The 25,325-nt window shown below is 39.3% G+C and overlaps 1 protein-coding gene across 1 annotated transcript in view; it reads right to left on the bottom strand.

Annotated features, from left to right (window-relative positions):
• rxfp2l (relaxin family peptide receptor 2, like) overlaps window positions 1-25,325 on the bottom strand; it is an 81,173-nt gene that overhangs the window by 31,561 nt on the left and 24,287 nt on the right. The window contains exons 4-10 of the mRNA XM_072694429.1: window positions 22,174-22,279; window positions 21,897-21,968; window positions 18,140-18,211; window positions 13,278-13,349; window positions 9,795-9,866; window positions 9,498-9,572; window positions 8,910-8,981 (exon numbers count right to left, since the gene is read on the bottom strand). Coding sequence (XP_072550530.1) covers window positions 8,910-8,981; window positions 9,498-9,572; window positions 9,795-9,866; window positions 13,278-13,349; window positions 18,140-18,211; window positions 21,897-21,968; window positions 22,174-22,279 — 541 coding nt within the window. The remainder of the gene's footprint in view (window positions 1-8,909; window positions 8,982-9,497; window positions 9,573-9,794; window positions 9,867-13,277; window positions 13,350-18,139; window positions 18,212-21,896; window positions 21,969-22,173; window positions 22,280-25,325) is intronic.

A 25,325-nucleotide genomic window follows, 5' to 3' on the forward strand; every position in this document is an offset into this window, starting at 1 on the left:
TGTGGAGGTCCTTTTATAAATGACTAAGCCAGACTATAACACTTACACCACCATGTTTTACAAATGATTGTTTCAATAAAGGCTTGGAGGTAATTCTGGCTCCAAACTTTGCTTTTGCCTTTGCTCTGCTACAAGTTAATCATGCTCGCAAATGTCCACAACAACACCTTTCTTTGGGTTCTTTTTAAATACATCTAAGCAAAGTGTATTATATTTTATTATTATTAGCTGTGGTGTTTGGTAAGCTAATCAGTTATCTCTTTCTTCTTAATAATGTTCCAAATAGTTGATTTTGGGAGGCCTAAAGCGTGGTTGATGTATTTCACTGTTCCTTGTTTCTAACAGTTAAAGGTTGTCCTCATGCTGACAAACAACAAGGGCTGACTCCAAATTTGATCAAAAGCCTAGATTTAAGAATAGATACTCAAAGCTCTCTACCTGCACTAAGGACAAATAATAAACAATTAAACACACCTGGGTAATCACATTATGGTGCCTTGAAATGGTGTGTGTGTGTTTACAGCTAGTGGAAGTGTCTGTAGTGAACATGTGGCTTTCTGACCCTTCATTAGCACAGTCAGCCTCTAGGCTAACTCCGTTTTTTTTCCTTTAAAGTGTGTGTGAAGCTGTGAGCCTTTGAGTATGTGCAAGTGCCTGAGGGGAACATCCAGGACCCACACTGGCCCCAAACACACACACACACACCTTAAAGCAATAGACCTCCGGCACACATCGACAGCACATATCAAAGCGCAGTCCTGATTCAGTGTGGAATTGCCGATACTCGTGATGAATATGTACGACACCAAGTGATTTATTTATTCCATCCGCCTTTAATCTTCTGGGAGTTTGGCTCAGGCTTAAATTATTCAGCTCTGTCTCAAATCTGCATTTACATCAAATTCCAACTTTCAGAAAAGCGTGAGAACCCGAAACAAGACGTTCAGTTCTGACTGACATCTTCAGAATCTTCACTCTAAACAAATATTCTCATGTTCACTTTCTTGCTGTCTAATGGGCTGCATTTTCTCACTTCAGATATGCTGTTTATGACTAGCACCTGAAAGCTTGACAGTGACTGACACTTAAGCACTTTTAAATCTTGCTTGTTTGTCATCTGTTTATATGTCACTAAACCTTGCAGGGTTTTTTTATTCTGTAAAGTACTGTGTAAAAACATGGGATTTTTTCATCAAGTCGGGAATGCTTAAAGATTTTAGTACATCTTTCAGGTTGAGTTTTTCTGGTCACTTGGATTTTTTACTGAGGTTTGATAGTGTTTGTTTTCTGACTTGACTTGATCTCAGTGGAATTTGTACTCAGACTTTTCTTGGCTTCAAGACTATCTGTACTTCTGGACATCTGTGGACTTCTCTTGATCTCTATAGTGTTTGTACTCAAACTTGTCTTGATCTTAAAGGAGTTTGTACTCTGACTTGTCTTGGTCTCAATAGTGTTTGTAGTCAATCTTCTCTAGATCTCCATAGTATTTGTACTCAAACTTCTATTGATCTCTATAGTGTTTGTACTCAAAGCTCTCTCGATTTCCATAGTGTTTGTACTCAAACTTCTACTGATCTCCATAGTGTTTGTACTCAAACTTCTATTGATCTTGATGGTGTTTGTATTCAAACCTCTCTTGCTCTCTGTAGTGTTTGTACTTAAACTTCTATCGCTCTCGATGGTGCTTGTACTCAGACTTCTCTTGATGTCCATAGTGTCTGTACTCAAACTTGTACTCTGGCTTTTTTGGTCTTGGATTTGACAGCATTTGTACCTAAACCTGTCTTTGATAGTGTTACCATTTTTTTGTATTGGACATAGTAGTATTTGTATTCAGATTTGTCTTGACCTCAACAGTGTTTGTACTTAGGCTTGTCTTGGACTTGGCAGCGTTGTAGTTGTAGTTGGACATGGTCTTGATCCTAATAGTGTTTATACTCTAAATTGTCATGGTCTGAATAGTGTTTGTCTTGTTCTGGACTCATACTGTTTTGGAATTGATAGTGTTGGTATTCACACTTGGCTTGGTCTTGATAATAATCAAAACTCTCAATTGAGCTGGTGCTTTTTTAGTCTTGGCTCTCTTTAGACTTTGTCTGGACTCAATCTGGTTCAGTCATAGGCCCAGTTCACCCATGGCATCAATATGTGTCCTGGTTCATCCAATCATAAGTGGCCAGCAGAAAGTACAGGTGTGAACAGCTATGCGTTTTAGTAATCATTTGTTATTGGATCACCTGAGACACATGTTATACCAGATATGAACGGGCCATAGTCTTGAATTTGTCTTCGATTTGATGAAGATGATCTTGACTACAGCCCTGACAGCAGCAGATTTCCATGTCAATCAAATGACCCCTTCCTGTTAAAGTAAGTGAATCCACTGTGAGCCATATCCTAGAGATTCTCTAATGAAGTTGTGAGAAGTTATGCCAGTTGTGTCTGTTATTCATAGTATATTGTCTTGTGTCTTGCATGTTGTTTTGTTTATGAAAAATTATTCATATTATTTTTTCTGCTCTGTAATGTGCTGGGTATTGACATATAATCCTATAAACTAAATCTATTTTTATTACATCCTATTATCATTCATTTTACTCTTGACATCATGTGATGAAACCTCTATGGAGGAAATCAGAGCAACAGTCGAACACTTAAACATTGTGTGCATGTGTGCATGTGTGTGTAGTCTGTAATTGAAGCAGGGCTCCCCTGCTTGGCCTCATTATCTAGTGATTCAGAGAGGTAATGACTGTGTGTGGTGTGTGTACTCAGTTAGGGTGATGACATTCATTCTGTGTGTCTCCACTCTATTTAAAGAGTTGGAGTTCATTGTGATTTGTTTACACACTTCAGTGCTGTGTTTTTTAGTATTCGAGTATGTGTGTGCATTATTTCAGCAACATTCAATTTTGTAAAGTGCTTCCTGTGATTATGGTTAGGTTTATTACATATAGCATATGTGTCATTGTTTCATATATATACAGTTTGGAGGTTTACTTACTAATTTGGAGGATTACCTGCTAATAAATGTGTCTGCAATGTAAACCAAAGGATTACTATGTTAAAGTATTGTAATCTAAATACGTTCCTTTACTTTTGGACTATTTGTGTTTTTAAAGCCAAATGTTTGAATAAAGACAAAATAAAAACACAAAAATCCACACAAAACTGTCCTGTGTGTACCAACTATCAAACAATCACTTGTCTACATCAAAGAATCTCATGTTCACATCAAATAAATCATATGTCCACTTCTTATATACACCATTTACTGCTGGATCAAAACCTAATTTCCAAAATGGGAACTTCACATGGCAAGAAAAAAAAATCCTACATTTTCAAAGTTAATGTACCTTAATGTACTAATGTTTCATTTATCATAAAATGTTCAAACATCTGTCTGAAAGAAACAGTTTAAACCAGTATTAATTCCATGTTCATATCAAGTGATCCTAATTGGTTTATGCTGGTCTGGTTTGCTGGCATATGCTGTTTTTTGTAGTAGGGCAGTGTGCAAACAATTACCGAAAACAAAATCATTTACTTTCTGTAAAAGTGAAATCAAAAAAGTTCTTCAAAAAAAATGTCAATTAAATAAAATGAAAACCACTCTTGTCAAAAAAGCCAAATTACATTGACCATGATTTCATTTATAAAAGCAAAAAAGAGCCAAACATCCAAGAGGCTGAATATTTTTTTTATCATAATACAGCTGTCATAGCTTGTTCACATGGATTCAATTGTGCATCACTGGTCTGTGTGGGCACAAGTGTTCGTACCTCCAATTTAAATGGTTTTGAAATGTTATCTGTAAAAGTGAATGATGACCTGAATTCCAAACACAGTTAACTTAAAGATTACTCATTTCTTGAATATTTTTAACAAGATTTTCTTTTCATATTTTGCAGTTTCAAAATAAAAAAGAATCTGAAGCAAAATATTGTTTATTCTGCATGGTCAATGTTTAGTAACACCCCCTTTGGCAAGCATCACAGCTTGTGAATGTTTTTTGTATCCTTTGTAGCTAAGAGTATTGTCTTTTTGAAGCACATGATGAGACATTGATGTAATGACGTCTTGCATCACAGTTTACAGTTCTGTGTGGACCAATTACTTAATATCTTTGCTTTGCCAGATATAAAAATATTAGACAAATTTTAGACAAAGAAAGTCTTTAGGGCATGGAACAAGAGTGTGTTGAGGAGAGTACAGAAAGCAAATTAACATTAAGGAAGCCAAGGAACAGTTAATCTTGAGACCAAACTAGAGCAGCAGAATGTATGTGTGAGGTGTGGAGAGGCCTAAACTACATCTCAGGCTTCAACCAATGCAGATCCAGATCAGTGTTGGACAACGGGTTTAAATAATATCTTTTTTTATGGTTTGATAAAGGCTCCTCTTCTGCTCCCTTGTCCTCTACACCGTCTCTGTCACCTTCGCAGCTTAACACATTCACAAAACAACAGCAGGGAAAACTCCCAGTGTCTCTTTCTTTCACCCCAAACATTCACACCTCTGATGACCCGCAGCCACTAACTGTGACAAACAACAATCTCCACCCCAGCACTCCTGAGGGGTCCAGCAACACTAGAGCTATTTTCACTGCTGACCAGGTGAAGAAGTAACTGAAGAAATTCAAACAGAGCAAAGCTACAGGACCAGATGGCCTTGAGTTGAAAGTACCAAGGCTTTGTGCTGAGCAGCTGTGCGAAATTCTTCAGTGCATCTTTGACCTGCTGCAGTCTTGAAAGAGATCTAGTCCAGTGGAAAACTTGTGGTCTTGTTCCCAAGAAAATGCACACTCTGACATCCCACCTAATGAGGACACTGGAGAGGCAGGTTCTGGCTAAGCTGAGACCACTGGTCAGACCAGCTCTTGATGCTCAGCAGTTTACATATCAGGATGGTTTTGAAGTGGATGATGAAGTCATCTACCTGCTGGACAAATCATACACCCAGACACTACAGGCGTCACTGAGAAAATAATGTTCTTTGATTTCTCCAACATAGACAGCACTGCCCAGGACTGTTGCAGGTGGATGGATGAATTTATTATCTCATGGATAACTTTCTGGACTGGTCAACCTCCATTTGTGCATGGACACCAGGGCTCTATTCCTGTTCAACCTGAGTCATGTCATCTACATTTACAAATTCTCTGATTACATGGCCATTGTGGGGTGTATTAGAAAATGACAGGATGACAAATACAAGATGCTGGTAAAGAACTTGACTATTGTAAGAGAATCTGTAAAAATAAGAAGACTTCAAGAAGTCCAAACCTCCCCTGTCACCTGTCACATTGATAAAGTTGACATGGATCTGGTTGGGACATACAAGAACCTTGGTGTTCACTTGGACAACAAACTGGACTGGCATTCTAACACCTATGCAGAAAAGAAGAAAGGCCAGAGTTGTCTGTAGATTCTGAAATGGCTTTGGTGTGTGCACAAAACTCCTTTGGACATTCAACCAGTCTATTGTGCAAATGCTATCTTCTAAGCAGGTGTGTGCTGGGGCAAAAAACTGATCAAGCTGATTAAAAGGGCTCCCAGGATGTTGTGGCAGAAAAAAAGAACTTTCAATAAGCTGCCAACCATTTTGGACAATACCTCACACCCCCTGCCATCAACACAGGGGAAACAGAGAAGCACGATTGGTGGTATACTGATACAGCCATGCTGTGTTGAAGAGAACCATGTGAAATCATGAAAGAAGGTTCTCCAATGAATCTGCAGTATGGACAGGGATAAATTCTACTGAATGAATGTTAATTAACCTTCTCTTGACATATGCTGTGCTGCATTCTATACCCTGTTACTGTTGCCAAAACTTAACTGTTATGACACTCTTACTTTCATTGTGTGTTGTAGACTTTTAACATTGCTGCTACTTTCAGTAATATGTTTTTGTAGATCAGTTCACCTTCTACTCACTTAACCGTTCACAGCAGCAAACATATTGACCAGGGGTGACCATAATATTGTCAGTGACATACAAATCCCCTTGTAGACATCAATGTAAAAAGGTTGCTGCCCTTATCCCAAATATGTGACACAATAACAATCCTGCTTGTTGAACAGACTGTTCAGTAGTGAAAAATGTACAAAAATAGAGAAAATGGGTTTGAGTGACAGCAGTGATTTACTTACACATTTCTTCTTAATTTTATACAGTATATAATATGGATAAGTGGATAGATAGATAGATAGATAGATAGATAGATCTAAAAGGTGGACCTACTAGGTAGGAGTGTCTAATAGAGTGGAGAGTGAGTGGACACAGTGTTTAAACACTCCAGCAGCATTGCTGTGTCTGATCCTTTTGAACCAGTGCACACTACAATGAACCAACACTCACTAACATGCCACCACCATGTCAGTGTCCCTGCAGTCCTGAGAATGCCCCACCACCCAAATAATACCTGCTCTGTAGTTGTCCTGACCATTAAAGAGCAGGGTAAAACAAGGCTAACAGTCTTGTCTGCAGAGAAAGTCTGCAGAGAAACAGATGGACTACAGTCTGTATTTATAGATCTGCAAAGTGATCCTATATGGTAAGTGGAGCTAATATAATGGACAATAAGGAGATATGGTTAATGTCATGGCTTATTGTATACTATATATATATATATAGACTTTGTGTGCTGAAAGTGTATTAAACAAACTTGTTGCTGTGTGAGGTTGCATGAGTGTACATTCTGTCCTAACTGCTCTGAAGTGATTTTAACCTGATTTGGCACTGAACATGCTGCTGAGTTGGTCTTACGTCTTTCTGGACCAACAAAATCCAAAAATGGACCCATAAAGATTTGATGAGGATCTGATGAGGCTATAAAATTTGAGTGAGATAAGGGAGGGAATTTTACCTTAAAGTCAAAGTAAAGTGTCAAAGGTTTAGACACAAACTTACTCGCAAACTTACTTCCCTTTAGTTTTACTATTTCAGAAGGTATTATGACTTCAAGCACAAGCAGGTCTAAAACTCTGAAGTAGTAGATTATCATGCACTCATTAAAAGGGTTCTTCAAGAACCATGATAACTCAAAGAACCTTTTGGCTGCTCAAATTGTTGTGTTAAAAGTCTTTATATAGCACCAAATGGTTCCACTACTCAATACTACACAGAACTTCTTTTGCTTAGAATGTAGATGAAATCATCCATGTTAGCACTGCAGCAGTCTTTTGTAGATGTTCTTGTGTTTCAGCATCCAGCACACCTGAGCCATCTAATATAGTCTTACAGCCCTTTATGACCTGACTCAGGTGTGCTGGAGCTCCAGTAGAACTGACATATTGACTGGCTTTACAGAACTGGACTAGGGAACTCCAGCAGATGGACAGTTTTAAAGGGAAAGCAGTCCTACAAACTGGCATTATTCCATGGCTACGATTACATCATCAGACATTATTGGACATCTTATAGCCAATCTTTTCTAATTAGATTCGAGTCACTTTCATATGTGGTCCTATATCTAATAACATAAATGTGAACGGTCAGATCGGGTTTCATGCATCTTTTTGCCTGTATGCATTTGAGCACTGGCAGCACAACAAAACATCAGTGGAGTAGAGGAACGGTTTCCATTCTTGGTGACAGAGGAGACGTGCATAATTGTATCTTTGTGTGTACATGTGCTGTTTCAGGGACAGATTTGTTTACGTTGCAAACAGATACAGGACATTTATGAATCCTAACGATCAAGATAGCCGAATCTGAGCGCAGCCTAAATATCCATTTCTGTCATATGCAAACTTAGATAGGTTAAATGTTTCTAAATGTACGGTTTCCTCCACAGTTCATTCAGTCAATATGTGGAAACTACAGGACCAGTTCAGAATTTGTCGTAATGAACATAATGAACTATGAATACATTTACATATCTACCAATTCAGCCAACAGCAGTTTAGCCCCACCTATTCAGCCAACAACAGTTTAGCCACACCCATTTAACCTACAGTAGTTAAGCCCCAACAATTTAACCTACAGTAATTTAGCCTCACTCCGTCAGCCAACAGCAGTTAAGCCACCATTTTTGAATAATACAACCAAGACAATTATTTTGTTAAAACAGCCTCAGTTCTTAATGGCATTTATTCCACATTATGTTGGAAACATTTTAGTCCACTTTGACATGAGCTTTTGGCACTTGTGTTGCACCATGGTCCTGGAGGTACATTGTTTAGTTTCACTGTGTACTCTTTATATAGTTCAAATGACTTGACTTGACTTGACTTGACTTAACATGACTGCTTCACACAATTAGATTTTTTAAGAGCACTGTCATGCTGCAAATTTTAACCACATCTCAAATGTGTTCTTTTGTATTCCGTTCTGATAACTAGGAAGAATGATTTATTGTCATGTTTCAAAGGAAGTAGCCATTAGAAGAGGGTCATGGTCAGCAACAATATTTAAATAAGCTGTGGTATTCAAGTTTTCCTGTTCACCACAGTCGTACAGAGATGTTATCTGAGTACTGTAGCATTTCTGTCAGGTCGGACCACTCTGGTCATTCTCTGCTGACCTCTCCAATCAACAAGGCATTTCTGTCTGCAGAACTGCTACTCACCATGAAGTCTGCTATGCTGAAAATCCCAAGAGATCTGCAGTTCTAGATATACTCAAACCAGCTTGTTTGGCAATGACAATTACACCATGCTCAAAGTCACCCAAAATCACTTTATGTCCCCATTGATGATGAAAACATTACATGAACTTGCTGTCCCAGATCTGCAGGATTTTATGCAGTGCACTGCTGCCACGCAATTGGCTGATTAGATAATTGCATGAAAGAGTAGGTGTACATGTCTTCTTAATAAATCAAGTGTATAGAAGTTTCACAGGCACTTTTCTATAGAAAAGTGTGTGTATGCGAGTGCGTGTGTGTGTGTAGTACTTACAGTACTGTTAAAGAAGTGCAGTTTTTAAAACTGGATGACCACAAAGAAGAAATCCTGTTTCCTTCCAGTTCCCTGAGAACACACACACAATGTTTAATCCACATGCAAAGGTAAGTGAAAATGTTTTTTTCTGCACCTTTATACAATATTTGGTTCTGCTTTATTTGGATTGCCTCCAAATTCATCGCCACACATTCATTCTGTTACCAGGTTTAGGTTTATGAACTGTGTTAGGGTAAGAATAATGTAAAGTCCCCCCCCCCTCTTTGCAGCTTTAACAGTAGGTTTGGAATTCAGTTGGAACTGCAGTTATTGAGTCAGCAGAGCATTGGCCACTTTTATGCACTATGCACCTCAGCACTCGGTGACCCTGCTCTGTAATCACATTCCCATTCTCATTCTTCCACAAATTTGTGTAAAAGGCAGACTGCATGGCTAGGTGCTTGATGTTATACACCTGTGGCAATAAGATGTCTGTATAGCTCACCATGCACCACGATTTTCACCACATAATACAAAAGCAATTATGTAAATCACTTTTTAATACAGCTTAAAAAGAAGATAAAAAGTACATTAAATACAACTCACAACCAGTTGAGTCGGGGCATCTCATAGCAGAGAGATGTCTTGGGTAGCTGCTCCACAGAATTATTCAACAGAGACCTGTAAACAGACAAACACACACACATTTTACATTTCTTTCACTCTAAAAACCCTCATATCTGAAAATACATTCTATTGAAATTACATTCATGTTGACACACCACCATGCAACCAGTCTTTTAATCCCCAGCCTCCCCTCCACCAAACCATCCCCACTCCTAACACACACAGGGCCTCGTTGTGTTCTGTGTAATGCTGTTTGGTAAAGGATGAGGCACTCACAGGAAGAATAAAGACTTCAGACCCTCAAAAGACTTCTGACGGAGAGATGTGATTCTGTTCTCATCCAGGATCCTACAAAGGCACACATAAACACATATAAACATGAAATTGTATGCTTCCCTTAAATGCATGTTTTTATAGAGAAAATATCAGCAGTAGCTGACTGAGCTCATAACTGCAATGTAAACTATCTTCTCCAGGCTCTGCCCACTAACTGGTTCTTCTATCTAATGAGAGACTGTAACACACACCTCAGTGTATATCACAATACCTACATTTAGACTGTTATTAATATTCAACCCTAGTGAGAGACTGTAACACACACCTCAGTTTATATCACAATACCTACATTTAGAGTGTTATTAATATTCAACCCTAATGAGAGACTGTAACACACACCTCAGTGTATATCACAATACCTACATTTAGAGTGTTATTAATATTCAACCCTAATGAGAGACTGTAGCACACACCTCAGTTTATATCACAATACCTACATTTAGAGTGTCATTAATATTCAACCCTAATGAGAGACTGTAACACACACCTCAGTTTATATCACAATACCTACATTTAGAGTGTTATTAATATTCAACCCTAGTGAGAGACTGTAACACACACCTCAGTTTATATCACAATACCTACATTTAGAGTGTTATTAATATTCAACCCTAGTGAGAGACTGTAACACACACCTCAGTTTAAATAAAAGAAATGTTGGTAAATTTGCAATTTTGTGTTTTCCTCAGACATCCTTTAAAGTCTTAAAACAGTAAGACGCTCAACACTGACTGCTTTAGTCAGTTGATATTAGCAGCCTTTTCTTTTCACTAGAAGGGCAGATGTAAGTGTCTCTAAAACTTTGCCATTGACTGAAATAATATATTAAATGTGGAACAGAATGCCAATCTCAACTACAATGCAATACCACAGCTTTGTAAATTTTTGTGTCCCTTGAAATAGAAATAGAATGGAAAGGCCACCACTAGACTTTACTATAAATCATATGTGCAGATTAATAAACAGAATTCATTCAGTGACATCTCTAATAGGCAAATTAAAGGTTAATATTTGCACGTTTCATTTTATGTGAGATCATTTGGAGGGGATACAGGAGGATTTATTATCCCATTGTTTAGCAAATTACTATGCTAGTCATTATGGCAAAATGCAGATAAGAAGGTATCAGTGTCATATGATGGAAGTAGGCAAAAAACTGCATCTCTGTACTGAACATACACCAAATTATTACTTCTGATAATAATATGGCATTTTTTGTGTTTCACTATCAACATATAAAGCATTACTACAAGAGTATGTAAGCATGCCACTGTTGCATTAAAACACTCTTTTAGTCTCTTTCAGTAAAGAGTTCTGACACAGAGCAGCTGCCACCACTCTCCATTTCTAACAACTGACTAAAACCTGCTTACGCTACTGCTACAGCTCACATTTACTTTCACAGTCTATCTAGAACCAACAGTAGAGTGATGCTTGTTCAGATGAAACCCCACCTACTGAAAAACAGAACTAACAACTAATTGTGTTGGTATTAGAAGTGGGTGAATCTGATTAACCTCAGTTTTACCAGTGAAGTTCCAGCCAATGTGAGTGCTTGTTTGGCTTTATTTGCTCAGAAACCACTGAGGAAACTATTGTTCGTTTTTAGTTTTCTTCATTGTTTCAACCCTGAAGGTGATCTGTACACTGGGTAAATAATTATGAAAGAATTAGAAATTACTTCTTTTATTTAAATGAACTCTTTTTTTACATTGACATTCATTCAAACTTATAAACAGCTTTTCCTTCTCCTGTAAAAACTTTAAAAATGTTGGTTGTTTTTAATTGGACAGCTGCAATATAAATATATATTTCAATGCCTAAAGGTACCTCAGCACCACCTCCCTCCAGTTGTCAGGCCAAAGCTGCTTGTAGCACTTTTGCACATTCTGATTAAATCAGTATTTAGCAGAATCCTAATATAAATCTATAATGTGCATTTAATATACATTTTTAAAGATAGCTTGTTGATCATCTAGACCATCCTTATTTGTTTTTGAGCCACACACAGAAAGTGAGATAATGGATAAAGATCGGTTTGTGACGATCATGCTGTTTGAGCTGATTGTTTCTGTCTGGAGTCAGGGGCTAATCTATCTTTCTACTGTTCTGTCTCTCAGGACTGATTGTTTCCTTGCTCTGTTAAACACTAAGGTGATTCGGTGTCTCTTCTGGGATCATATTGACTTCTTCAGTTATTAAGGATTTCACTGGTGCAATTTGCTGGAGCACAATTGCAGAAGATTACACGCTGCGCCCCCGTCTATGTCGCTAAGAGTGTCATGACTGTGCTATGAAATCTAATTTTTACACTACTGAAGATTTTTACTTTGTATTACTGGTTATTTCAGCGGTATTTGATCATTCCTGTATCATTTGGGAATGATATGGAACAACAGAAAACATGTGACATCAATGTTTAAGTTAATCTATGTTTTAAATGTATATATTGAGGTTTTTATCAGCCCAAGCAGATAATTCGACTGCCCAGTTCAGGGCTTGGTCTGGCAGGACTATGTCAAGCATGGGGGCTTTGCTGGGAAGTAACGAAGGGTGTTTCAAACAGTTGATGTTAACCTGTGTTGTGTAGTCAGAGAATATGTGGATGAAACAGAATTGTGAATGTAGTGTTCAGTTCAGGCTACTGGAGTAAAACATTGATGGCTGCCTGTGTCTGAATACTGTACTGAAGCATCCTTCTGCCTGATCTGGTACTCATGTGGATACATCAGCTAGTTAGCTGAGAGTATGAGATTCAGATCAGCAGAATCAGACAGGAGACAGCAGACAGAAAGCAGACAGGAGAGGAAGGTCAGTAGTGGAGCTTAGGGTGAATTTGGAGGTCATGTCTGCACTACCGATATATATATTTATATATATGTATAAATGTAAAAGCACATTTGTGTTTGGTACACTATTTCTGTGTTGTAACAATGCTTCTTGGCAATAAATCGTATACTATTGGAAAGTCTATTAATTAAATGGTGTCAAATTTGTAAGGAACGCATTTTGCCAGATCCTCTCTGCCAATGCCGAACATCTTATTCTGCTATTGACTCGTTTAGTGTTTGGTGGACTAGATGATTGAAGTTTAAAGAAATAAGACATATTGGCAATTTAACAATTAATTCATTTAACAAACAGGAGCCTCAGTAGCGTGTGGAAGAACCATACACAACTACAACAGCCTGGCACCTCCTCCTCATGCTGTGTACCATGCCTGGTAACACACTGCTGTGGGATGGCATCCCATTCTTCAACCATCATTTGTCGCTCTGGCACGAACAGATTTATTGCCAAGAAGCACTGTTACAACAAAGAAAAATATACCAAACACAAATTTCCTCACTTTTGTGCTAAGTTTATAATATATATTAATCATTGCTCTGTATGTGCGTGTGTGTGTGTGTGTGTGTTACTCACAGCCACTCCAGACTGCTGAGGTCAGTGAAGATTCCAGCTTTTAGAGAGGAAATTCTGTTCTGACTCAGAAATCTGCAGAGAGAGAGAGAGAGAGAGAGAGAGAGAGAGAGAGAGAGAGATGTATAAGTGGAATGGAGAGCAGTGATTAATATGAAATTGAAGCTTAAGTAAGCAGGTGGGAGCGGTTCAATTCCGCTGGAGTCAGATTTACCCATCTGCACTGAAAGAGAGAGCATGACTGCGCATAATATAACCAACACATCTATCATCACATTCATCTATCTCTCTGTCTTAGATTGCCATGAATTTTAATTAAGAACTGTAGCCAAGCAATGAATGAAATGACTCATGTTAACAGCGTTAGTAATAATAAACAGAAAAATGCTAATAATAAAATTAATTTAAAAATAAATAAAAGCACAAATGTACAGTGTGTGTATTTGTCTTAAGCAAATCAATCATATGCAACAAATTCCACACTGTGAAAAAGGACAAATTTGATGGAAAATAATAATAATAATAATTAAAGAAAATGATCAAAATTTTATACAGCATTTTTATTTCAGCATGTTTCTGCTTTCTTAGTTTACAGTCAAATGTATGAAGAATTTCAATAATTATCTGTAATTAAACATGCGGATAATAATATAAAACTTTTTCAGATAAGAATATAGATCTTATTTTTATGTACAGCTACTTTGTATTTCATAATATAAAAAACAAAAAATGTAAATCATTAGTTTCGACACCTTATAGAGTCAGGACTTAATAACGCCCATTTGGCTGAAATCAGAGCCTTCCTTTTTTCAGCGCCCCAAATATGCTGGTATTTTGTTGGAATCCCTTCTTCCCTCCATCTGTACAATTTTGCCAACACAACCCCAGAGCATGATAGTTCCTTTTTCCTTCAAACAAACTCATGACTGTGGCCAAATAGTTCTATTTTGACTTCATCAGTCCACAGCACCTGTTTCCAAAACCTATTTGGCTTCGTTAAATGTTAGGTTTAAAAGCGGCCCCAGTGCAGGGTCAGTGTTTTCCTGAGGTAGGCCATGGACCATGCAGAGAATAGACAAACTTGAGGGCTGGGTGTGCAGGAGCATGTGAGAGGAACAACGCTGGCTTTGTCGCACCAGTTGTTCATTTACACACACACTCCATCTCCCCTTCCCCTTCCCCGACTCCACTGTCTTATGTCCTGCGGTATACTGAGATGAATTCAGCCAGCTGGATTGCATGGTTCGGTACTGCTGTGCTCAGCCACAACTCAGCAGAAGAGGTTACAGTCCCGAATGTCCCTCTGGAACTGGTCGTCAAGCTTGTTCTCCAGAGGCTGGACATTGGCTGGCAGGATGCCACAGGCATGCAACACAACTCCAAAGCATGACAGATCCACCACCGCTCTTCATTGTTAGCAAGATGTTGTTATTTTTTCATTAAATGCAGTTCAATTTCTTCTCCAAATGTGCTCCTGATTGTGGGTAGGGAGTTCTAATTTCCCAAACTCATTTTGCTTCTCTATATATTTTGTAGATTGTAATTTTGAGAACACTGGAACAGCATAGCACCCTCTAAACTCAGATAAACGTTCATGCAGTTTCTTGGCAATCATTTGGAGGTTTTGATTTTGGTCTTACCAGCCATATGAGCAGTTCTCTCCTATTCTGTCTAGATTTTATCTTAAATGCCACAGTTCACCTGAACTGTCATTCTGCACTGTTGAATGCTTAGCTATCACCAATGAGGACGGACTAGCACACGCCCCTTCCGACAATCATTTTTCGAACTGCCACTGAAGCAACATCACCGGGCAACCCACGCGCCTAGAGGGAAGCCCTGGTACCCGGTTCCAATGCAGCAATGACGGCCATCACTACAGCGAAGCAATGTGGGGGCAGAGCGCCATCAACCCATCCTGGAAAAATATTTTTCCAATTGTGCTCTCTTGGGGATTCCCATGACCGAACCAGCTATGTTCTGATCATGGTGACAGCGCCTTGGTCTGCTGGACCACCTGGGGCCCCATTCCAGATGTTCTTAAAAACAGAGATTTCCCTACCATCTACACAGAGACTAATTTTATATATTTTTTAACAGTATTTACAAATTATGCATATGTCGAAATCTGCGTATATACATTGTTGTTTTATGACTTACATAGTTTAATAAATAGGAAGTAAGGAGGTATTTATATATTATTTCAAAAATAAAGGATAACGATAAAGGAGACTTTATTGTCTCGCATCACATTGTATTCGCATCACATGTGGTAGATGGGGTGGAACGAAATTGTAATCTCAAGGTCCCAGTTACACCCAAAGAGCAAAATCTGCACCCTGGAAAGCTTTTTCGAAAAGATCCATTTTCAGTGACCAAAAATGGCATGTTCATATGGACAGAGCAACCCAAACGCATACAAAAACCAAAAAACTGTTTTTAAAATATCCGGAAACGTGTGGTCTTGGCAGAGTCAATGGTTGCTGAGTATTAGTGTAAGGTTTAACGAGTATAAAGTTCAGAAATTGGATTCGGCTGATATTTCATAATTACAGTTGGTGGCATGCCTCAGACCTGATTTGCTAATCAAGACCTTGTCAAAAAAAAAAAAGATTTTGCAATAATGCTTAGGGTGTCAAAAAACAGTGTGTCAGCCACACTGAAGGTTATGAAAGACTTGATTAGGATTTGCTGCCATTTTCCTGCCAGCATTCATTTGAACACTGCGATGATATGAGGCAGTTCAGCGATGTTTCGAGACTGTTTCAAACTGGAGTGTTTCAGTGTGTTTATAACTGTCTAGATCAGGGGTTCCCGACTCTTTTCAACCTGCGGCCCACGCTATCGACCACAATAGCTTCCACAGCCCACGTGAAGCATTTACTGACCCCATCATTTTTAATACAAACAAATAGAACACATCAGTGCAGCCAAATTGCACTTGACTGTATAATAACATAATATGGTAAAGACCAGAACATTTCTGAAACCTCTCATTCCTCTCTGTATCTGTTTAGGAGAAACCCTGGGTCTTTTACCCTGATACTGCCCTTCCTATCATGTTCCTATCCAGGTTACTCACAAAAAAATTCAAAAAAGGACTTGCTTCCCTTCATTGCTTCCATCATAAACAGCTTCCTACTATCAGATCACATATCACCTATATCTTTGTGTATGTATATATACAATGTCAGTCAAAAGTTTTAGAACACCCCAATATTTCCAGTTTCTGTTGACATTAAAGCTGTCCAAGTCTACTAAATAATCTAAAATGGTACAAAGGTAAGCAGTAAATGGCCAGGGCGTTTAAGTAAAAACTGAAAAATAATGTAGGATGACATTATTTTCTCAGAAAATATATTGTTTTGTGCTATCACAGTATTTAAATATTTCACAATTCTTCCTCTTGTTGTTGTTCTCTTTCTTCTTCTTCTTCTTTTTCTTCTTCTTCTTCTTATTATTATTATTAACATTATTATTCACTGACCAATAGTTTTTGGTTGAACAAAATAATTACTATAGGGAAAACAATCTATTAAGGGAAGTATACAGAAAATTTCTCCTTTGCTCGTGAGGTGGAGCTCCTTTGGGGGGCAGTGGTGGCTGTCAATAACAAGGTTGTGGGTTCGATTCCCTGGCTTGGCAAGCTGCCACTGTTGGGCCTTTGAGTGAGGCCCTTCACCCTCTCTGCTCCCCGGGCGCTGGAGTTGGCAACCCACCGCTCTGGGTGTGTGTGTACTTACTGGCCCTAGTTCACTAGTGTGGGTGTGTGTTCACTACCACAGATGGGTTAAATGCGGAGAACACATTTCACTGTACCACACAGTGACAAATACGTGCACCTTTGAACTACATATAACTAATCTTTTGTTTCCAGCTAATAATGACTTTGTATTATGAACATATCTGCTGATTATTTTCTCCATTAATCAAATGAGTTTTTAAATTGTAAAAATAATTGCATTTTAAAATTGGTAGCAATTTTTCCACTGTGTGATAACCATCAATTTCATACCATGGTATACCATGGAATTCCAACCCTAGTATGAATGTTTGTTAAATATATATGGAAATGTAATGACATTACTATGCATTACATTTATACTTGGAAACAGGAAAGGCTGTTTTCCTTCCACTGTTGCTAAACTGCATTTTGCATTCCTTCATTTTCTCCACAGATGGATGGATGTGTGTGAATGGAAAACAGCAGTGCAGCACAGTTGAAGGGAGAAATTTGTGTTTGTGTGTGTGTGTGTGTGTGTGTGTGTGTGTGTGTGTGTGTGTGTGTGGTGTGTGCTAGTATTTGCTGCAGTGCCATACTAAAGCTGGCACACCTGTGTGAAATATTACCATAACATCAAACAGGTGTTTATGCCGAAGGGTTATATCAGTCTGTGTATGTGCATGTGTGTGTGTGATGTAAGTTTTTTCAATGCTTTAAAAATAACTGATTTTTTTATAGAGGCAAAAGAAAATGTGTAAGCATCAAGATTAATTAATGTCTCTCTCTCTCTTCCTCTCTCTTTTCTCTCTCTCTCTCTCTCTCTCTCTCTCTCTCTCTCTCTCTATCTCTCTCTCTCTCTCTCTCTCTCTGTATCTCCCTCTCTCTCCCGCCCCCTTGTTTAGATGCACAGTAGAGTATAAATGAGTGTTTTTTCTTTTTTGCTTACAGCTTTCTCAGAGAAAAGAGGCCGGAGAACGCTCCCTCCCTTCCCTCCCTTCTCTACATTTCTTTCTCTTGCTGTCTCCTTCTCTGTCTCTCTCTGTCTCTCTGTTTCTCTCTCTTGCTCTCCCACCCCCTTGCTTAGATGCACAGTAGAGTATAAATGAGTGTATGTTGTTTTTGTTTTTGTTTTTTTGCTTACAGCTTTCTCAGAGAAAAGAGGCCAGAGAACGCTCTCTTTGAGATCAGCTCTATTCTGTTATTCTCCAGATGCCTAAAAAAGAAAGAGAGAGAGAGAGAGAGAGAGAGAGAGAGAGAGAGAGAGAGAGAGAGAACAGAAAATATGAGTGCAAAACAGAGGAATGTTATGGATTAAATGCAATGTTCTGTAGAATTACTTTATGCCTTAAAATCTATTAGGACAGAACAAATCAGTGGGGAACCCTGGGGACCTTCTAGATTTCTGGAGATTAAAAATACATATTTTATCACAATAATCACACAAATTAAGTTTATTTTTATTCATCAGAATATGTAATTAAATGCTGCACGCTTATGTTTTGGCAGAAACTGAAGGGTTAAACTTGTGAAGTACTACACTAAAAGTTCTCCCATTGTTTGAGACCTCAAGAATAACAGCCAACATCAACAATAGAAATGAACCAATTACGAGCAGGTAATAGGGGTTTTGATTCAGAGGCACATTGTGTTACTGTCACTATCACCTGTTCTTCAAGAACATGAAAACGTTCATTTAAAAGGAACCAAGACTGAAAAGAAGAATCTTGCTACAAGCATGAAGAAGAACCACTTAATTGAACCAAGGCTCAAAGGGGGAACCTTTCTAAGAGCATAAGGAAAAACCATGAAAATTAACCATTGACCCAAGGATCAAAAAGAAAACCAAGGTGAAGAACCATAGAGCAGAACCAAGACTTAAGGGGAGGACTTCCCTAATAGCATGAGAATTAACCACTGTGAGGCCCCAAGATTTAAAAGAACCCCCCTAAGAGCATGAGGAAGAACTACTGGGAGTAGCCAGGACTCAAAAGAACACCCTCCAATTAAATGTGAGGAAGAACTACTGGAAGTAATCAAGACTCAAAAGGGGGAAACCCATCCTCCTTTGGTTGGTATGGATAGCTAAACTATAAGAATTGGGTGAATATTAAATAAAGAAACTAATTAATGGATATCATTTTAAGAATCCACCTTTAAAACCGTGTAACGCTTGATGGAATAAGTATTAAATCCATGTTTGGACTCACGCTGGATAAAGTCTTTATGACAACCAGACAATGTGTTCTAATACATTCACACCAGCTAGATCTCTGAAGTATACTTTTTAGTTGGCTGCAAAAAGCACTTTAGGGAAGCTTATGCTTCCACCATATGCTTTCTTCTGTTTGAGTTTAGGTTTTCCCACAAAGTGCTGCTACAGAGACTTTGTCTAAGACTATCTAATGCATATCTTTATGTGCCATGACATCCAATTCTTCAGATGCCAAAAGTCAGCTTTACTGTAGAAAGCCCTTAAAGCACAGCACAAATGTCTGTGTTTACCGTTTCCTCTTAGCTTTCCTACAAGCTCTCAGCAGCTCAGGCTGTATGAGGAAAGAAGTCAGCAATAATTAGTCAACATTCATAAAGAACTGAACTAAAAGCATAGCTCATGTTTCAGCAGTACGCAAACACACAAGGAAGGAAAGGCTTGCTGTGAGGAACAATGCAGCTGAGATTAGTGCTCTCTCTTTCTAATTAAACACAAACAAAGCAGAGCCCTGATCCCAGTCAGCGCAGCATTTAATAATGGCTCATAACAATAACATTAATAACAGCACAATCCAACCATCCAAGAATACTATTAGAACTGCTTAGCTGAGAGAAAAGAGACCATGACTAAATGGCTCACTGTAGTCTTACTGTAATACATCGCCTAGGTTAAAAAAACATATATGGTCAAATGAATGACTCAGTAAGTAACCTCTAAAGTAATTTTGCTACAAATACAGGAGGGGACATTGGGGAGGATGGAAGGAATTGGGGAATGGATGAAAGCATGAGGGCCATGAGATTAGAGGGAATGAGGGAAGAATATGAAAAGAATAAGAGAATGAGGAGATAAAGGGAATGAGGAAAGGAGATACAGGGAATGAGGGAAGGAGATGAAGGGAATGAGGGAAGGAGATGCAGGGAATGAGGGAAGGAGATGAAGGGAATGAGGGAAGGATATTAAATGAATGAGGGAATGAGGAGATGAAGGGATGAGGGAAGGAGATGAAGGGAATGAGGGAATGAGGAGATGAAGGGAATGAGTGAAGGAGATGAAGGGAATGAGGGAATGAGGAGATAAGGGAAATGAGGGAAGGAGATGAAGGGAATGAGGAGATGAAAGAAGTGAGGGGATGAATGGATGAAAGCATGAGAGGCATGAGGGAATGAGGAGATTAGAGGGAATGCAGGGACCTGAGAATGAATGTAGTGAGGGGACGAATGGATGAAAGCATGAGGGGCATGAGATTAGAGGGAATGAGGGAATGAGGAGATGAAGGGAATGAGGGAAGGATATAAAAAGAATGAAGGAATGAGGAGATGAAGGGAATGAGGAAAGGAGATGCAGGGAATGAGGAAATGAAGGGAATGAGGGAAGGATATGAAATGGATGAGGGAATGAGGAGCTAAAGGAAATGAGGGAAGGAGATGAAATAAATGAGGGAATGAGGAGATGAAGGGAATGAGGAGATGAAGGGAATGAGGGAATGAGGAGATGAAGGGAATGAGGGAATGAGGAGATGAAGGGAATGAGGGGATGAGGTGATGAAGGGAATGAGGGAGTGAGGAGATAAGGGGAATGAGGGAAGGACATGAAGGGAATGAGGAGATGAAAGGATGAGGGGCATAAGATTAGAGGGAATGAGGAGATGAAGGGAATGAGGGAATGATATGAAAGAAATGAGGGAATGAGGAGATGAAGTGAATGAGGGAATGAGGAGATGAAAGGAGTGAGAGGACGAATGGATGAAAGCATGAGAGGCATGAGGGAATGAGGAGATCAGAGGGAATGAGGGGACCTGAGAAAGAAGGGAGTGTAGGAATGGGAAGATGAGTGGGATGAGCGAATAACGTCATGAAGGTGATAAGTGAGTGAATGAGGAGATTACAGGGATAAGTGAATGAGGGAACGACAGGCTGAAGGGGAGGAGGGAATAGGAGAATAATAGAGAAGACAAGGGGATGAAATAATGAGGGGATGGGAGGATGGGGAGGGGACTTGGGAATACAAGGATGAGAGGGATAAGGAAATGTAAGGATGAGCGGCATGAGCGAATGACGACATTAGGCATGATGTGATGAGTGGGTGAGTGAATGAGGGAATGAGAGGAGGAAAGGGAGGAGGGAATAGAGAATAGAGATAATAGAGAAGACGAGGGGATGGAAGAATGGACAGGACGTGGGAATATGAGGATGAGAGGGATGAGGGAATGAGGGGATGAGAGAATGAGAGCTTTTCTACTTCATCCATCACTACAGGGTCCAGAGTGTGAACATTTGGAAAAATCCTCACTAATCAATTGTGGCAAAGCTACAAATGCAATTGCTGAATTTCTGACCTCCTGGGGGTGCACTTGCCAGGTTTGGAACTGCAGAAGAGTAATGTGTCGATAGAAAATGACTTTTGTTGAACAAATCACTTGTTTTACCCAATTGTTACAAGGAGTGCATTTGTGAAAATGTTTGTAGCCAAAAAAAAAAAAAAGATTTTGAGTTTTCTTGCCCTCTAACTCCTACACAGCTATATAAACTCCCACACAGCCGTATAAACACAGAGTGAGAGAGGGAAAAAAGAGAGAACAAGAGAATATGAGGGAGATAGAAGAACAAATAAAGAAAGATAAAAAGAAAGAGAGATATTGTAAGGAGAAGAAGAAGGAAGGATGAATAAAGGCCGCATCACTCACAGTCTCTCCAGTCGTCTGTAGCGGATGAACAGATCAGCAGGAAGAGAAACCAGACCATTACTGTTCAGCTCTCTGTTCCATACAGGAGAAGAAACCACCAACGGAGGGGTAAGAGTAGAGAGAAGAGGGAGAAGTAAGAAAAGTAGTAAAAGTGGACACCACACACACACTCTGTTTTTGCAAGGAGTTAATGAATAAATCAGACAATAATTGTGTGTGTGTGTGTTAGTGTGTATATATGAATGTGTGTGTGTGTGTGTGTGTAAAATACACTCACAGTGCAGTAACGTTACAGGACACTGCTGGAACCTGCTGGAGATGTTTACCGTTACAGTTGACCTTCCAACCCGCACAGAAACACTCCTCAGGATACACATCCAGCACTGTAACACACACGCATGCACGAACACAGGGGTTTGTGACTCAGGGGAGGGTCTATATTGAATTTGCTATTGAATGTTAATGACTGAGTGACGAGCTGAGACTGAATTATTCATACAGCTCACTGCTGTTCATTACACTGCTCTTCTGACCCAGGCTGGATTTCCCTAAAGCATCTTAGCACAAAGATGATTCTTAAATGGTCGAGCGAGCATCACACTGAACACTCTTTCTTTACCAGTAAAGACGATCCTAACACTAAGACACTTTCAGGAACTTGGGCCCTCTACAGTCTCCGGTATGACAGCCTGTGTGAGTGTGTGCGTCAAGGCATAGCAATGGGTCATCTGGTGTGTATGTGTATGAAGACACAAGACTGACTTGTTTGAATGGTCATACTGATGGAGGTCATACAAAGCTGTTTTCAGGGAGCAAATTTCAGGGAGCATTTGTTTACTATAGTAAACATACAGCCATCCGCCAGTGTTGTAGGATTCTGCCGGTGGGTTTATGCAGGCCGCAGTCACAGGGAACACAGGGTACTGGCTAAGCGGGGGTTCCTGGTTAATTACATGTGCTGTACCTGCAGTTCGGGTCTATAAATGTGTTTTACATGTTCATAATTGGGCAGCACACTGGCGCAGCAGGTAGTATGTGCAGCATAGCGCCTGGGGTTGTGGGTTCGATCCTCACTCTGGTCACTGAGTGTAAGGAGTTTGTACATGCTACTCTTGTCTGTGTGGGTTTTCTTCAAGTACTTCAGTGTCTTCCCATAAACACACATGGTAGGTGACTTGGCTATGGCCTGAAGGTGTTTCTGAGGGTGTTAATGCCTTCTGGTCAATGATTCCGGGTAGGCACCCCTGAGCAGAAAGATATGAATAAGAATGGATGGATGAACAGTCAGTTCTTGAACTTGTTGGAGGCAGAGAAAATGTGAAAGTGTAAGAATCAGATGAAAGCTAAATGACTGTGATGGCTAGACGGCTGGGTAACGCCAGGTCTTATGGAGTGTTCCCATGAAGCAGTGCTCAGCACATACCAAAAGTGGTCCAAAAAATGACAACTGGTTCATAAAATAAATAATAATGGAAATAATGGAGGCTCCACCTTGAACCTTACAGGATTCTTAATGTTAATGTCTTGATGCTATATACTACAGGAGACCTTCAGAGGTGTTGTGGAGCCCACACCTCGGCAGCTCAGAGCTGTTTTAGTGATGTGTGGGGGCCATACACAATATTAGACAGGTGTTTTCATTACAAATCCTATGAGCAGATTTATACAGCTTTAAACATGTCGGTTTAAGTCCTGCATTCTCAACACCAGTATAGGTCAATATCAATCATTGTTCAACCCCCCCCCCCCCCCCCCACACACACACAGCCAACTGACCACACCTAAATGTAAATGTAAATAAGGAAAGGATTTAGCAATACCAGCTATTAAGGTGCCCCATGTCCTCTAAAACTAAAAGACAATACAAAATACGCCCATCCTAACTATGCTCTTTTGTTAGCTAGTTCATATGTTAACATTAGGCTAGAGTATTGAGTTTGTTGGCTAGTTCTAATGCAAGTCTTAATGTTAGACTATGCTACTCAGTTTGTATGTGTTACACCCAGCTCTTAGCTAGTGTCTTTGTTAGTATCGGGCAAGTTTCTTATGTGAACTAGCCTAATATTAAGGTTATTGTAGGTCCTTGTTATGTTAGCTAGTTCTTCTAGCAATGTTACGCTATGCTCTTATCTTGTGCTCTTATGACTAGGTTTTATGTTATGTTACACTGCAAGGCAATTCTCTAATATCTCTAATAACCTAAAAATGTTTCCTTTCTCTCTGCCCATTGCTATGGCTCTCCGTCACCTGAGATGCACTCCTATAAGAGAATATTTATTAAACATATTCAGAACACAACAGTGAGCGCTGCGACACACAGGGGAAATCACTGTGAATAAAGACCCCTCGCTACACTAAACTGTAGAGTATAAAACACATCAGAATGATCAGCACACCTTCAGAGAGATCACTATCATGAGACTGACATTCCCATATTACGAACAACAGAAACTGAAAATTGAACTTTCTAAATTCTCCATCTCCATCTTATTACAAAAATGGTTCTTTATGGAACAAAAAAGTGTAAAACTTGTATTTTTAAGATAAGAAAACGTAGGATACAAGAATGTAAGCTATTTACAGGATTATTCCTGATTAGTAAAGAAAGGAAGAACTGGAGCATTAGTATTAACAGTAATAAGCAATAATAGTTAGTGACTGACCTCACTGTCTCTTGTGCAGCATGTGTGGTCAGCCAGCAGTTCTCCTCTTATATGTAGGGCAGTTAGAGTTACTGTTAGGTATAAGATCCTTGAGGAACCTTTAGGGGTTCGTCCATTTGAAACTGTGGAGAAACCTCTTATATTCCTGATGCAGTCATATATTGGGCACCCTGTTAGGAAGCGCAGCTCCGGCTCTGCACGGTGAGCTCATACTGAGAGCACACAGAGCTCACTGGGTCTGTGCACTGTTAGCATTGCCTCCGATTTTTCTCTTTAATTGTTGTCAGGTAAGCTGCTAGTGTGTGATCTCGATTTAGGGCCTGCTGCTGGTTTAGAGGACTCCTTTCAGAGTTCAGCTCTTGCCATCACTTGCTTTAGAAGAAGAGGCATGTAATGTTGGTATCCCCTACGGAGAGATCAAGTAGGTCTCAGCCAGTTCATTGTTATACACACCAATTAACCATAACATTAAAACCACTGAGTATCTGGTTACAATAGCAGGTGTCAAGGGGTGGGATCTACATATCAGGCAGTAAGTGATCAGGCAGGTGTAAGAATCTGAGTGACTTTGACAAAGGTGCCAGTATGCAGTGGTCAGTACCTATTAAAAATGGTCCAAGGATGGCAAACTGGTGAACTGATGACAAGGTCATGCACCTTAGATTAAAAGTAAAATGCTGGCAGCAGAGATGCCAGCATGTTACTGTTATTTTATAGTGCATCTTCTGTATGTTATTTAAACAGTATTTTACTGTATATTGAATTA

The sequence above is a fragment of the Salminus brasiliensis genome, chromosome 1 (genome assembly GCF_030463535.1).
Source record: "Salminus brasiliensis chromosome 1, fSalBra1.hap2, whole genome shotgun sequence".
In the NCBI taxonomy this organism is placed as follows: domain Eukaryota; kingdom Metazoa; phylum Chordata; class Actinopteri; order Characiformes; family Bryconidae; genus Salminus; species Salminus brasiliensis.